General features: G+C 45.8%; 1 protein-coding gene and 1 pseudogene across 4 annotated transcripts in view; both read right to left on the minus strand.

Annotated features, from left to right (window-relative positions):
• CACNA2D3 (calcium voltage-gated channel auxiliary subunit alpha2delta 3) overlaps nt 1-17,005 on the minus strand; it is a 962,218-nt gene that overhangs the window by 453,590 nt on the left and 491,623 nt on the right. For all 4 annotated transcript variants that reach the window (XR_004029736.1, XR_004029737.1, XM_030811589.1 and 1 more), the window contains exon 10: nt 7,840-7,929. Coding sequence is in view for 2 of the 4 variants with exons in the window: in XM_030811589.1 (XP_030667449.1) it covers nt 7,840-7,929 (90 nt within the window). In the remaining 2 variants the exon portion in view is untranslated. The remainder of the gene's footprint in view (nt 1-7,839; nt 7,930-17,005) is intronic.
• On the minus strand, nt 9,020-9,615 carry LOC100593971 (annotated as a pseudogene).

A 17,005-nucleotide genomic window follows, 5' to 3' on the forward strand; every position in this document is an offset into this window, starting at 1 on the left:
TTAAGAGGCTTCATCTACATAACAAAACCCTGGCTTCCACACCCCTCTTAACTCAAGGATTTCTTTCTGCTGACTTCAACTCTTTATGCAAAGCTTAATTCTTTCAACTGATTGACAGTCAGAAATCTTTGAATCCACCTATGACCTGTAAGTGCCCCCATCCCTTTGAAATGTCTTGCCTTTCCAGGCTGAACCAATGTATACCTTACCTGTATTATGTCTTTGCCTGTAACTTCAGTCTCCCTTAAATGTATAAAACCAAGCTGTAACATGACCACAACTTAGGCATATGCTCTCAGGACCCCTTGAGGCTGCACCCCAGGACATAGTCATTCATATTTGGCTCAGAATAAGTATCTTTAATTACTTTATCGAGCTTGGCTTTTTTTTTTTTTTTCCCCAATAGATCCAAATACAGATCACAGGGGGATTTCAAAAAATACACATGAGGTGGGAAGGAAGAGTCTAGGATTGCACAACGTCTCTTACCTTCAGGCATGGACTGTGTTTTAGCAAATACGCCCAAAGGAGTTGGCACAGAAACGTTTCACGAACACATTATACGAGCAACGGGCTACCTGAGAGACAACATCTCTTTCAAAATCTAAATGATGCTAGTTTGGGTGGATCTGATGAGTACAGAATGCAGCATATAATAAAATCAAGGAGGTTTTAGGCATATAGAGAGAAAGTCAGAAACATGACAATTCACATGAGAAGCCCAAGTATTTTCTTAATAAGGGCTCATTTCAAATTTATATTGTTGGCATGTAAACTTATGTATTAGTTTATACGTTAGCATGTATGGCATGCTGAAGTTCTAAGATTGCGCTCACTGGTATGTAAAACCCTAGACTTCTTCAACTTTCAGCTTTATATAAGATTTTAGAAGCTCTCAGCCTTTGTGAGTGGTAGGCAGCTAGAGTGACTGAATATGGTTGCCAGAGCAGAATGTCCTTCCCTGGAATCGGGGTGAAAAATTCCCTTAATGAATGCTATTAATGATGCAATTGAAAGTAATACCATGTCCTTTAAAATCCCTACAATTACATGTCAATGCTGCGAGATGGGAAACACATAAAAAATCTTCAACCTTCAGTAAGTAAAAACCTTCTCTATTAGAATCTGCAAAGTGTATTCATTTGTTCTAAAATTATTTGCTAAGTGCCTACACAGCACTAGGAATGAAACATACAAAAATGTCTTCCCTCATGTAGCTTCGTATTCTCTTTGGGAAGACATACAAAAACAAGGTAAATAAGTAAACTACGTTGTATGTTTGATAATGGTGATGTTAAGGGTGGGGAAAGAAGAAAGCAAAGAAGGATAGGAAATGGGAGGGGGCAATTCTAGAAACTGTAGTCAGGGAAGACCTCACTGAGAAGGTGACATTTGAATTATACCTGAGAGATGTGAGTATCTGAGGGAAAGATATTCCAGGAAGGGCAAACGTTAAGTGCAAAGGCACTGAGTGGGAGTGTGCCTGGCAGGTTCAATCTATTGAACCATAACACTGGGGAGGGATGGTGGCTACTCTTGGCTTTGCTGGCTGGCCACTGGTGAATGAGAGACCTAATAAAGCATTCAAATTAAAGATATTAATGCCTAGTCTTCAGGCACTTAGACATCTGATGTGGAGTCTGAAGTTGCAGTAACTTGAGAGAAGACCATACATAACTGGGTAGATGAATAGATAAATGGATGAATGGAATTGCCTTATGGCCATACTGAGACACAGCAAAGCCAACTCGAATCACGCACGGGGTACCATGGCATAGGAGAAAGCACTCAATGTCATCTCAGCAACACAGCTGTGTGCCTGGGATAAGTTTCCTTCCAGAGCTTTCATTCTTCCACAGACAAGATAAGAATAACATCCTTAAGTGGTTGGTACACCACAGGTTAAATGTTCAATGTTTGTTATATGCCAGGCTACGTGTATTAACACGAATTTACTTAATCCTTACTAACCTCTGAGGTAGGTACTATTGAGACAGCCAGGTGGGAAGGGCTCCTTGGCAAAACTCCAACCAGCCTGTACACTGGGAGGAATGTGCACTGGGATGGAGCCACAGAAGTCTGTGTCATTTGCAGTGGGGAGGAGCCTGGTCCCTCCTCTTCCTGTGAGGAACCTGGAATTCAATCTGTGAGGTGGGAAGAAGCATGTACTAGCGGGACTAGTACCTGTTTCCCTTTTTTCTCTTTTTGCCCAACAAATCCCATTTTTCTTACTCGTCAAATTCTGCAAGCTAAACTTCCGTGGCCATGTGACAAGGATCCTGTCTTTAGCTGAGCTAAGGAAAAGTCTTGCAACGCTATCGTTATCTTTATTTCACAGGTAGGAAACTAAGGCACAGAGAGATTAGCTAACTTGCCCCAGGTCACACAGCTACTATCTGACATAGCTGGGATTTGAATCCAGACCATCAAGCTCTAGAATCTACTCTCCAATTTAGCACACAATATGGCCTTTCAGTAATACAGGAAGGTCAGTGAGCAAATGGATAGGTAGTGGGGCTCCAAAAGTGTTAATCTCCTCCTCCTGCCTCTACTTCCTCCATCCCTTTTAGGGTTTCAGGGTCACAGGAGAGTCACCAGGGCTGTGATCCTGAGGGTGAGTGCTCCTTACACGTGGTGCCCCAGACACTTTCCTCATGTTCGTCCTGGCCCTGGCAGCCACTCCTGCAACTCCGACTGCACATGTGCAATTGAGTTAATGAGCAGACGCAGCCCCTGACACTGTCATGTTAGTAGGTAGAAACACCTGGAAACTCCGCTATCACACCGCAAAGCTTTCCACACGACCACTATTCTACTGTCTTTATCAACATAACTTACTATTCCAGAAAATGCTTGCCCAGGAAGGTAAAACTTGCAAATAACCTCATTGCTTATTCCAGGAACTTCTTGAAAGACCCATCGATTCTTCAATAGAAAGCATCAAAGGACAATTTACACCCTAAGACTGAACCCCGACCTCAAAATCTTTCCCTTGCTATGTTCACCAACCCTCAACAGAAATATTAGGATTCTTACCTGATCCTAGCCAAGCCCCCTCCCTCATCTCCCATTAAAAGATCCATCTTCAACCAAACTTCAGTCTCAATAAATATCTGGACATTGTCCTTCCAACTCTGGGAAGCTGCTAAGACTCTGTCCTTACTGCAGAAGAAAAAACAGCCTTGTAGCCTGGTCTTATCAACAGGTTGTTCTGGAGATGTTTTGGGGAGACTGCATTAAACACAGCCTTCGCACCACTGAATAAACTCAGCAACAAGCCAATGCATAAAAGTAATCTATGCTTCAGGTCACAAAAACTTCAAGGGGAAGAGCTGTTTATTTAAAAACAGTACTTTCTTCTCTGGCTGAGTCCCTGGTATTCTCTGCTGCAATCTGTAGCTGGAGAATTTTGAAGAATGCAATTAAATTCAAATGCTTTGATGAGTAGTATCTTTTCTCTTCATATTTGTCTAAAACTTTTTTTATTGAATAGCGAGAGTGATGAAAGTGTTTTCCATAATAATAACAATGACAAGGGCCTGATGATGAACTACAATTAGCTCAGTGATTCATCAGTTAGCAGTGAAATTTTCAATGCGTCCTGACATTTAGAGCATTTGGTTGTGATTAACAGTCTTTGAAATGTCACCGAATTTTATTTAATTGGCTAAGAAAAAATTTTAAAAGGTAATCACTGCAAAGATCACATTCATCGCCAAAAATGATAATTGCAGTTGTCACATGACAAGGTAGATGCTAACTACTGTAGCAAACTGGCTCTGTGTTCTTACAGAATCTAATGAATGCAGCAGAGATCAATAGCTTGAAGGGGCTTAGAAGTTTATTTGAATGCTCCTTTCAAAGCCACTTGTATCAACAACTGCAAGCCTTTAAGTCATCTGAGCAAATACCGAAACTGAAATGCAGGTAACTGTAAGACAGAATTAACTCCATTTAATTATAGTAACCTCTGAACCATTCTAAGCTCCAGCCACAATCACAATTTTAAGCGCGTGCACACGCATGTGCGTGTATGTGTGTGTTCAAGAAATAACTTTTTATTTCATATTGACTTGTAAAGGCAGGCATAATACACAGGAAGATAATAATATCACTTGAAGGTCATATTGATGAAGTAGAAAATATTAATAGATAAAGCTTCATTTTCACGGGAGATTAACCACCTCTGTGTTTGTCAAAGAGTTTAGCTATTTATTTAAAAGCCCACTGGCGAGAGATCATACGAAATGTTTCTCCCTATGAGATAAATGTGCACTCAAACAAATATAGTGCTAACTGCCAACCAATCTCAAGCTGGGACATTTTGTAACATTTATCGTTGTGTGTGTGGGTTTTTTTTTTTTTTGTTTGTTTGTTTGTTTGTTTTTTTGATGGCGTCTCGCTCTGTCACCCAGGCTGGAGTGCAGTGGCGCAATCTCAGCTCACTGCAACCTCTCCCTCCTGGGTTCAAGCGATTCTCCTGCCTCAGCCTCCAGAATAGCTGGGATTACAGGTGCCTGCCACTAATTTTTTTGTATTTTTAGTAGAGAAGGGATTTCACCATGTGGGTCAGGCTGGTCTCAAACCCCTGATCTCTGGTGATCCGCCCACCTCGGCCTCCCGAAGTGCTGGGATTACAGGTGTGAGCCACCATGCCTGGCCTGTCGTTGTATTTTTTAAAGAACATTTATTCGGCTTTTTGCTTTCCAATATCTATTCAGCTCATCTGGTTATCTGACTGACCAGACTCCAGAGGTATTTTTACAGGGGTATGGAGGGTTTTCCTGTTCAAAAATGCTTCCCTCACAAAGATTCAGGGTAAAAAAGCCCGCCATGTGTTGGTGATTTCTCTGGGTCTTAGTAGTCCCTGTGAAAGTCTGAATACACCTTCTTGGAGCATACAATATTATGCCCCAAAATGTGGTTGGTGAGCTGTAACTTCTACAAGATGCTAATACAGAGATGATGGTATGATATAAATTGTTCCTGGGTTAGTAAGTGTGGGTAAACACGTTTTTAAAGGTTTGTTCACTGCAGGACTTCTCAAGGCCTTTGATATGCGCAAGTACCTTGTAAGTCTGCAAGAGGAGGATGGCATCTCCCCACCTTGACCGCAACCCCCATGTGGGAGTACCTTGGCAGGCCAGCATTAAACTGGGCATGCTATAGGAAATAGTGTCTTAGGAGGGTCTGAGAATAAAGGTGATAGATGGAAGGGATGGACAGAGAAAGGGTACCAGGACAAGGAACAGAAAACAGAGGAAGGGGAGCAGACACTCCTAATGACTTGGGCAAGGAGAACCAAAGCATTTGCAGTGGGAGCTGTGTCTAGAGACCTGGGGTCTCAGTGGTCACAGAGGGGGCACTTCTCACCCAGCCCAGCACTGCTGAAAGGGAGCCAGGTCCTGCCTCATCAGGCTGAATCTCAACCCCACGAGAAAGGGACCACCAGGACCGCCTCATGGGTGTGTGACATGCACAGCTGCACAAGATCACACTGAGAAAGCTCCACACTTGGTTCAACATTTCGCTACCACTACCTTAAAATTCTCAATAACTGTGAACAAGAAACCCTGCACTTTAATTTTGCACTGGGCCTTGCAATTTATATGGCCAGTGCAGGGCAATTCCTATCCCCATTATACAGATGAGGAAAATAAGACTGAGACTCAATCATTTTCTCGAGGCCACACAGCAAACTCTGGCTGAGTCAGGCTTCTCAGCCCAACCTGCCTTACTCCAAGGGCCACAGACTTAACCATACAACAATGTCCTAACCCTTTCTCCTTCACCACTTAGGCCAGAGAACAGGGAAACAGAAATTCACTGCAGGGAAGACTCCCAAACAAGGGACTCCACAGCTCAGAGAAGTCTCCCCCTGCTCTGACCACTAGGTTTTTGAGAGAAAATGAGAGGGAATTTTCAGATTGTGACAGGTCTTTTCAATATCACCACCTGGAAAGAGCCTGCTGAGATGCAGAGACCCAAGCCCTAAGAAGGCACCTGTCCAGCAGCCTAGTCCTCTGTCCTCGCCGGCTGTGTCACTAAAACTATTACTTTGCTGTCAACAGAGATGTACTGTCCAAAACACGGACTCTTACATAAATGTTTACATCCTGTAGCCAACAGCCCCTTGGAGCTCAAGAGGTGACAGGGGCTTTGGATTTCTACTGAGGAAGTTGACTTGGCACCTTCTCTCCTTATTTTTCTCTTCTCCTCTGCAGTCATGACACTGGCTCAGGACTGAGATCTAAACAGTCATCTTCGTGGCAACAGGTATTATTGGTAAAAGAGAGTCTAGAAATTAGGGCCTAGCCTTTCTTGAGAGGCCAGTATAGCTGAGTAGTAGAAACTCAAGTTTTGGAGTCAGGTATAACTAACCCACAATCCAAGTTATGAACTGTGGAGTGAATGACTCACCTGCCTGGGGCTCTGCTTGCTCACCTGCAAAATGACAACAGCCTGCCCTACAGAGCTGCCTGGAGACCAACAGCAGCAAGGCCCTGGGAGCCTCTGCTGGTCTCCCAGCTCCTGCTTGACACCTCAAGGTGATGTTGCTCCATTTAGTGTGTTTGTTCTCAGACTATCCCATGCCTTCTTCCTGCAAACCACAGCTCTCAAGCTCCCCAACAGTTTGACAAGGATCATATAAAGCGGAAAGGAAGCAAGGAAAGAATCAAGATATTTCTAAGCAATTTCTCTACACTCTCGGGATAGGTATTTTCTGGCCGTGACTGTGTCTCCTCCATAGTTCCAGCTTCCACATGACAGGTCCTTCCCTCCATGGTCACAGTTCTTCTTGAGTAGCCTCCTCAACACTTCTGAATGGCCCATCTGAATGGCCACAGTGACTTGGCTCTGATGTCACCCCTCCTGCCTGTTGTACCCCTGCCCTAGAGAGGAGATGCCTCCTGCTGATGCTAATCTGTGGATTGCTTCATTCTCTGGTTTCTCAGTTTTTCCATCCCTTATGCCATCAATTGCCCGAATTAAACTCCTACTATTTAAAATACCTAGAGTGGTTTTTATTTTTCTTCTTCTTAACATCTTCACTGCTATCTCCCTAGTCCAAGTCACCATTATCTTTACCCAGATAACTTAATGGCCTCCCTGTTATTGTCCTTGCCCTCCTAGAGTTGCTTCTAAATACAGCAGCCAGAAAAATGCTGTTGAGTTCAAGATCATGTCATTCTCTGCCTAGACCCTCCAATGGCTTTCCACTCCACACAGTCAAAGCCCTCATTAGTGTCTCTACGACGCTACTCAATTTGGCTCCTGCTGCTTCCATGGTCTCATTCCCTAGCATTCTCTCTTCCCCACTGTGCTCTCGTGGTTTGACCTCACTGGCTGGCATCTGGTTCCCTAGATGACTTAAATGGCCAGCCAGTCTCACTCTCTCGTCCCATGCCTATAGATCTGCTCAGTGTCAGCCAGAGCTGGCCCAAATTTTTTTTCTTTTTCTTTTTTTTTTTTTTTTTTTTTTTGAGACAGGGTCTCACTCTGTTGCCCAGGCTGGAGTGCAGTGGCACAATCTCGGCTCACTGCAAGCTCCACCTCCCGGGTTCACACCATTCTCCTGCCTCCACCTCCTGAGTAGCTGGGACTACAGGAGCCCACCACCACGCCTGGCTAATTTTTTGTATTTTCAGTAGAGATGGGGTTTCACCGTGTTAGCCAGGATGGTCTCGATCTCCTGACCTCATGATCTGCCCGCCTCGGCCTCCCAAAGTGCTGGGATTAAAGGCCTGAGCCACAGCGCCCAGCCTGGCCCACAATTTTTTAAAACAACACCCATCTATTCTCCAGGGGATGAGAAAGGCAAATCAAAGAGGAACTTACATCACTCAGAATGTTGAAGGCCTCATTCAGAGCTATATCCAACATTCCAATTCCTTTGGCGAAAAGTTTGTCCAGATGCTCCCTGAAGTGCTGAAACAACAAAGCAGAAAATCCATTAGTGTCTGTCCTGTTATGTGAAACACCAACCTTGAATGAATTAGATATACGCCATGGCAAGACCAATGATTCTCAGAGCCAACCGGTCATAATTTACTTTTTCCTTCTACATTCAAAACATAAGAACTTACTCAATGTAAAACTTACCTTCAATATTCATGGTTTAGCTTCAGTTACAGTTTAGGAAGAAAATCAGTTGAACTCTGGTGAAAAGCATTTACTTCATCTAAAATTGCCACTTTCCTCTCCAGTTTCATCATTGGTGACTCTTTTCCTCTCCTACCCCTACTCTCCTGCTCCTGATCACATTTAGGACTCTGCATATGCACCCCTCCACTGGGAACCCACTCTCAATCCATTCCCTGGCTCTCCTGCCACGCTCTCTCCCATCCACTTTTCACATCTCATATGGGAATAACCCTCTTCCCACCGCACGACGTCTTCTCAGACCACCAGCCTCTGAAACTAGACTAGAATGCTTCCTTTGTGACTCCATGCTGCCATCAGGTACTCAGATCCACCTTTCACTGAGCACTGCACAATTAAACTCTGTCCCCACCTAAGACTGTGACATTTCTTAAGATACGACATTACTCTGTCTTCATGTCTACCACATGTATGATACACACAGAAGGTGCTCAGTAGATAGCTCTAAGGAGCAAGGATAAAGACTGGATCACAACATGAAAACTGTGATTATAACAAGAGAGACAGAGGCTAGAAATCCAGAAGAGCTCCAGGGAATAAGGAGAATGGGAGTGAGGCTCTTCCAGAGTAGGCCCGAAGACCCTTCTGGCTCTGCAGAAGCTCAGCATTAACTAGAGATTAAAGTGGACAAAAGAAAGTAACTGCGAAATCCCACACGTTTCTGCTTCCCAACAAAGGGGCAAGAGTGAATTCAGGCTCATGCCCAGGAATAGGTCAGTGCACAAAATGCATGTCCAGGAACACATGCATGCATGAGTGACCCAAAAGCCCACACCCAAAGCCCACACCCACGGTGGCACCACGGCCTTGCTTTGCTTTCCAGTCACTGCATTCCGAACCCCTTCCTTTTGCTTTCTTTTTTTTTTGACTGGAACCATGTGCGCCTTTATTAGCTGAGCCACTACTTGAGAGGGATGAAGCGGGAGGAGTGGGTGGCCCCGATGCCAGGCTGGCGGTGCTTTACGGGCTTGTAGGTGATGAAGAACTCGCCCAAGTAGTGGCCGATCATCTCGGGCTTGATCTCCACCTGGTTGGAGATATTGCCGTTCTCGACGCTGACCATGCTGCCCACCATCTCGGGCAGGAAGATCATGTCCCGCAGGTGCGTCTTCACCACTACGGCTTCTCCATGGGTGGCGCCTCCTTCTTGGCATCACGCAGGCGCTTCAGCAGAGAGTGCTGCTTCCACCGCAGGCCCCAGTTCAGCCACCGCCGCTGGCACGCACTGTACAGTGGCATCAGCTGCTCGTAGGACATGTCCAGCAGCTGCTCCGTAGGACATGTCCAGCAGGTCCACGCCGCGGTAGGTGACCTTGCGGAAGGTCAGCTGCTTCTTCTGCTCTACTTCTGCCATCTTGCCGGATCCTCAGAAAAGATCGCTCTGGTCCGCGCCTGTATAGTTATCGCGAGACTCGCCTTGCTTTTTCTATTGAAATGGATTATTCTCTCCCCAAAGGCATCCGCACTTTTGTCCACTGGGGAAACTGGCTGGAGGAGTCACCAGGAGGGAGAGGAACAGGAAGAATGAGCTCATGGAAAATATCCGCCCATGATTTCCTTGCTAAAGAGTGGCTTTCTTTCTCTTACCACGCCCTAACACCCAACAATGCCCCAGGCATGCCATCAGCACTCAAGATGGTGAAACCCATTCATGATTTGTCTAATTGGCCACACTGCCTTAGGACCCCCAAAATGATCACGGAATCAAAAAGGATCGTAGACACAAATCTTAGGGCATGCTGATTGTTTTAAGATGCTGCTCTGTCTCTCCTTGGGTCCCCTCAGAAGCAGTAGGAGCCCCCAGTCACTGAGCTGGGCAGAAGATTTGCTGGCAAGATGGTGCCAGTGTGAACTCCAAAGTTTGGGTGGGTTTTTTATGGTAAAAACGTTTGAATGACACCTGGGCCTAACATGAATCGAGGCTGAATTTGAAACTGGTGGCTCACCTTGGGCACATATACAACCCACAAGACCCTCTTCCCTGGCCCGCTCCACACTCATAGCAACCTTGCTTGCCCTCTGGCCCATCAGAGCAGCCACCATTATTGAAGCCTGCCTGATGTTAGGCCCTTAAAAAATATGGTGCAACTGAGTCTTCATGACAATCATGTGAGGTTCCACCATCCCACTTTACAGATAGAGAGGCTGAGAACTCTGTCCAAATACATACACCACCTAGTTGCCTGGCCCAGGTTTCAATCCATGTCAGCTACACCTACTCTAATGCCCTTCTTCTTTCTGCTATATACCTGTTGTTTCTCTAAATTAGCAAAATAATTTTTTTTTTCTTTTTGAGCACCTTGTATGCCAGGCACTTACCATGGGCTTGACATATACCTGGGCAGTCTGGCTCCAGAATGCTCACTTTAATCTCTGCTCCTGGGTGGGAGCTAAGTCTTCAGGGGATGAACAAATGGCTTGAGTGATGGGGGAGAGGAATGGTGAGGGCCAGGGAACTAGGCAAATCTCAGGGCCAGGAGCCAAGCTTCGTGCCTCTCTTTTCTTCCTGCCCAGTTCTCAAAGCCCATCAGGATGCCAAGTGCACGGCAGGTCCTCCAGGAATGCCTGGTGAACAAATCCAGGCAATTGACCGAGCCCAAGAAAGCCAGGCGTCCCAGCTGTAGTTGGGCAGGAGGGGAGTCTGCCTTCACCAACAACCACCCCCGGTGGAAATCAGGCTTGTGACCACCATGAGGACTTAGGCTCTGAAAGTGTCAACACACGGTGGTCCCCACACCCTCCTGCACCCACCTAGGGACAGGGAGCATGATGAAACACCCATCACACAGCTCACTGAGAGGCTGGTCATTAACCAGCCCTAGATTCACAAAGCTGTGGCCAGACTGTCTTTACAAGTTCATTCTATTTGCCTGATGTCATTTCTGCCAAATGCCTTTAATTGCACTCAGTCACACAAGTTAACACAGCATTTTTTTCTTTTTTTTCTTGAGACGGAGTAGTCTCGCTCTGTCGCCCAGGCTGGAGTGCAGTGGCGGATCTCGACTCACCGGAAGCTCCGCCTCCCGGGTTCACGCCATTCTCCCGCCTCAGCCTCCAGAGTAGCTGAGACTACGCACCCGCCACCACGCCTGGCTAATTTTTTGTATTTTTAATAGAGACGGGGTTTCACCGTGTTAGCCAGGATGGTCTCCATCTCCTGACCTCATGATCCGCCCACCTCAGCCTCCCAAAGTGCTGGGATTACAGGTGTGAGCCACCGGGCCCAGCCTACGCAGCATTTTTTTAAACAACCTGCACAACATTTAATTTTTCTTTTCATCTCTGTGTAGCTCATGTGGCACTTCAGGCAATGGTTGCTTTTTTACAGTTGGACATTTAGATCAAATGTAACAACGTGTTATGGAGTTCCCCTTAATTCGCTTTTATAACAGGGTCAGTTGTGATTTTGTTTCTTCCTGGTACATATCTGGTCCATATATTAGATGGAAAAACTATCTTCTCAAGTTAAGGACTCCCAAATGATGCCATCAGTAAAGGACTCTCTGTGTTTCTTTCTCCCTCCTCTCTCTCTCTTCATGTCCAAACTCCCTCTTCTCCTCCTCCACACCCTGACCCAGATCATCGTCCTGGTCTTTGGAGCTTCATTTAGCCCTCTGCCCAACTCTCCTACACAAAACCAGCTCTTGTCTCCCAGAGAACTACCTCCTATGATACGTCCTCCACTAAGAGCTGCTCTGTCCAGTTAGGTAGCCTTGAGCCACATGTAGAATTTACATTTAAATGTAATTATTAATAAAATTACCTAACATTAAAAATACAGTTCCTCAGTAGTGCTAACCTCATTCCAAGTGCTCATTAGCCACATGTGGCTAGTGGCTACTGCACTGGACACTGACAATTAATGAACATTGCCATCATTGCAGGAAGTGCAACTGGACAGTGCTGACCCAGAGACAGGGGTTAAAATGGACCTTCCTTCCCATCAAGCCATAGACTAATTAATGGTGAGTCAGAGGAAAGTCTAAGACCTGGACCCAGGGACATGTGTGAGTTTTGCCTGCCCAGCATCAAGTCCCCTTCTTCTGATTTTCCTTCTCCCACCAACCTGTAATTCATATGATTTGAGTGGAGCTAATGTCTCTCTCCTTCCCTCCCTCCCAGCTCAAGGAGTGGGACCATTTATCAGACCTGTCCAGTCTATGAATTCCACCCCAAGGGCCACAGTCGTGCACGGGCATTGAGCCAATCCCTGGACTTCTGCTGGCATGTGGGAGGAAAGACTCTCTCTTTCCATGAGGACTGCTGAGAGGAAGCCTGGGGCTGCCAGCAATCATCCTGCCACCGCACAGGAGGTGCACACCTGAATGAAGGTAACAGCAGCAGAGAGCAAAGCCCACATGGAGGAGCCAGGACAAGATGGTGACAACAAGGCTTGAGCCCCCTAGTTCCAGGCATGCCTGGCCTTTTAGGTAAGTGAACCAATACCTTTGCTCCTCTGCTTAACCAGTTTTAGCTGATGTGGGCCACTTAATTGAAAAGATCCCTTATGAGTACCACAACCAAACCAATGACCCTGGCTGCCGAGACCATACCTCGTGAAAGCTTCCCCTGCGTTACAATGATCTTCCTCTTCTCCCCTATGCCCCTCCTCCCCTTCTTAATCACAGCCATTGTACTGTGCAATGGGTTTACCGCGCCTGTGCTAGACTGAATACAGCACTTTATACAGAGCAGGCTCTTGGTGCTCGAGGCTTTAACAGCCAGTGCTTTGACGACCCATGGCATGGAGGAATTTGTGATTTTGCTGATGATCAATCCTAACCATGTGCACCCCAAGGGTAGTGTCTGGAAGCAAAGGAAGGGGCCTGGCTGACTGCCCTGCATCCTCTTCATCACTACAGATTTATTTTTCTCTACTCCCAGTTGTGGTCATTGTAAGATCCAGAAATTGTTATGTTTAATGCCATCATATCATTGTTATTGTGTGGAGTCAATTGGTATACAGGCCCTATGAACTCTGATTTAAAAAAAAAAAAAAAAAAAAAAAAAAAACTGGCCAGGTGCAGTGGCTCATGCCTGTAATCCCAGCACTTTGGGAGGCCAAGGCAGGCAGATCACGAGGTCAGGAGATCGCAGCTGTCCTGGCTAACACGGTGAAACTCCATCTCTACTAAAAATACAAAAAATTAGCCGGGCGTGGTGGCGGGCACCTGTAGTCCCAGCTACTCGGGAGGCTGAGGCAGGAGAATGGCGTGAACCCGGGAGGCAGAGCTTGCAGTGAGCCGAGATTGCGCCACTGCACTCCAGCCTGGGCGACAGAGCGAGACTCCATCTCAAAACAAACAAACAAACAAAAAACTGAACTGGGGGTCAGGAGACTGAGTTCCAGTGCTGTTTATACCATTTACCAACTGAACCCCTGAGACAAGTGGCTTTAGTTCTCTGGCTTCAATTTTGCCTGCTGTGAAACGGGGATGGGAAAGCACCTGAGTAGTGGGTGGGGTAGTGAGAGCATCAGTGCCTCAGAACAGCAGGCAGGACTTCCTTCCAATTCCTGCTCTGACATTCGTCCTCTCTACAAGCCTGAGTAAGACACTGCCTTATCTGTGCCTTCATTTCCCTCTGATACTTGGGGGTACTGGGTTGACTTCTCCCTGGGGGACCCGAAAAAAGAAGTCATCTGAAAGAATTTTGGTGACAGAAAAAAAACGTGAGCCTTTCATTTCATATTCACTAAAACAAAGGACTGTCTTCAATATACGAAAATTAAAACAGACTACATCTCCAACGCTTTCTATGCCCACTTCCTGGGTTGCAACTTTATAATCTAATAGACCTTGGAAAAGGACTTATTTTGCCTTTCGAGGGCCAGGTGTTCTTAAATGGATAGAGACACGTAGCTGACTTCACTGACCCCAGAACCTGAGTGCCTCAAGGGCACAGCTACAGAACAGAAGGCTCCAGATCGCCCAAGTCAGGGAGACGCTCAACAGCCGTGTACCAAAAGGTAGCCAGTTCTCATTATTTTTCTCAATTAAAATAAACCATTTATTGGAAATGGTGACAGTTCCATTTTATTATTAAACCTCAATAAAGGAGGAGGAGGGTGGCTCTTTATCTTTGCTTCAAGCTACTCACGCAGCATATGCTGCTGCCCAGGAAAAAGCCTCGCTTCCAAAGCAATTAGTGCAGCTTAATGCCCGGGGAGATGAGCCCACGCCGGCGCCACCACTCCCTGTGCCCAAATGCCAGCAGCATGGCCACATCCGCTTATCTCTGACAAACAGCCACAACATTCAGGCCAGCGGAGGATCCCGGTGAAATAAGCCTCTCCTTCACCAGTGTTCAGTTTAGTTGAATCATACTGATGACTCTCTGTGATCATAGCAATCATGTTTTTTCCTGTCTATGTAATTATAATAAATATTTGAGTCCTTCCAATTAAGAGCAAGGTGTCAAATGGACATCAGCGGACAAAACAAGCCCTTGAGAGTTGGTGGTCCTGGCTAGGAGTACAGTCGCTATTTGGAGGGAAGGCTAATAGCCATCTCTCAACGACACCCATCAGGGTCATTGGAGTACTGAATTTTGTACCCATTAGAAGTGGACAAAGGTTGCTGCAGCAACTCCACCATGGGAAGGCTTCAGAAGTCGCCTCACCAAGCCCTTCAAGGGCAGCCAATACTGGCAGCGTGACAACTGTATGCTAGGCATCACGTGCTTTTTGTACATCACTTTGCTTGATCCTCCTAACACCCCTAAAGGAAAGGTACTATTACATTCTTCTTTAACATGTAGGCCATGTTACATGTTATGGCCTACATAACATGTAACTTTTTTTTTTTTTTTTTTTTTTTTTTTTTTTTTTTTTTTTTTTTTTTTTTTTTTTTTTTTTTTTTTTACATACATGTAACTGTCTGCTGCTCCTTGCTGCCCTGTTTACACACAGCACAGAATTCTGGTGTGCCGCTACAGTGCAGGTGTCCTCAAATGGGCTTCACTTTAATAGGTCACTTTGCACTGTGGCTGTCAGGTAGCTCAAGCTCACTGGAAAATTAAAATTAAGGCATTAAACATAAGAGTATTCTGTAGCGCCTCGTTGATTTTCAGTTCTATCAGTAAACAGACACAGGATTGCCTGCTTTCTCCTAAAACAGAGATGTGGCTCCTATCAGCCTAAATGACGAGCAGGGTCCCAACAGCCGTGTCTACCCTATTCTGATGCCCAACTCCTCAGTGAGACTTCCAGATAAGCTCACAGCGTTCTGTGGTCCCACTACTACTGTGCTCCAAGCCCAAAGTGCAGAAGCCCATTTTTCAGAGGCTCAAAGGGTGCCTACACCTGTCCTCCCCGCTGATTTGGATATTACACCACAAGATTATCTGATGTAAATCTGGACACTTCTCTTGATCTAATTCCTCCTGACAACACACACACACCCAACCCTAACCTCAACCTGCGACGAGTCTCTCATATTCCCATTTAGTCTGAGAACTCCCTTGGCTGACTTTTACAACCTCTTTGGGGCAAATCTCTCAGGGATGTTAGGGCAGTGCGGAGCCAATATATTTTATAGATAAGGCACATATCTTGTGACATGGCTACCACCAAGCCTGGGTTCCTGTAAATCAGACTGTCATTTAATTCCTATGGGAAGCAGTGACATGGTATTTCTCAAAGAAGAAAACAGAATGGCTGAAGAAAGCTGGTAGGAAGGAGGCAGGCCCAGCTGTTTGCAATTTGGGGAAGACAGTACAGACACTGACAGAATGGCATCTGAGCTATTCCCTGTTTCTCCTTTACGTGTGTGTAACAAATTGATGTGTCTGAAGGTAGCAGCTGTTTAATGCCAGTGCCAAATTAGGGAAAAGATAGATCTCCTGGATGTGAACAATGAATGTTATTTCATTCAGGTAGTCAGATTAGCTACATCCTCATTTCAATGGCAAAAGCATTAATTATTTCATGCAGGATGATGGTGATGAGCTCAGAATTGGCGATTCTCTACAATTGGGAAATACCGAAAGTGGAATGGCCCCTCCACCTAAGCAGTGCACATTTCCAAGTAACTGGTGAGAGGGAGGGACATGATGATTACCATGCCCGTGAACAAGGCCAGCTCCAAGAGGAGCCGTATTATGTGAGCTCATCGTCCTTCTTGTGAGGTCATGTGGACTTGTCAGTGCATCTCAGGGAACTAGGCTTTACGAACCCCTGAAAGCCTGGGAAAAGCCGAAGCCCATTGCTGCATGGACAGGACGCCTGTGTTGTGTCTCCTCATGGCATGGCAGTGTATGTACACAGTAGGCCTCACCCTTCACGTCTTTCTGACATTTCCAAAGGTCTCCATTTATCCTTTATGAACTTCATGAAAATCTTGACTTGATTCAAATGCGTTTCTTGGAGGAAGAATGCTTTCAGTGGCTGCAGCGTGCCAGGGTAGACAGAAGTCAGTTTCAATTCATTACAAACACAGTGCCAGCTCTGAGGATACCTCAGCTCAGAAGAGGTACATATTGATAGCCAACACCCAGGGGGAATGTGATGCTGATCAGTGCTGTGGGTGCCAATGCACTCGTCTACATCAAACCATCACCTCGCAGTCATACCTACAGTTCTTTGCACTCGATGCAAGCTATGGCCCAGGATGGGGGGAACAGCGTGTGCTAAGACACAGGTTAGGAGTCATATTCCCCACTCAGTGATGGCTACATTCATTTCTGGGAAAGCTCAGCAAAGAAATGTGACCCCAGGGACACCTAAATTTGGACTTTTTCTGTATGAGCACTTGGAAGATTTGTAGAGTTTTATAAAACTTGGATTCAATTAAAATGTGTTTCAATGATCTCTGTATTTTGCCACGCTTAATTACATATGGGT

Source organism: Nomascus leucogenys, chromosome 4 (assembly GCF_006542625.1).
Source record: "Nomascus leucogenys isolate Asia chromosome 4, Asia_NLE_v1, whole genome shotgun sequence".
Lineage (NCBI taxonomy): Eukaryota > Metazoa > Chordata > Mammalia > Primates > Hylobatidae > Nomascus > Nomascus leucogenys.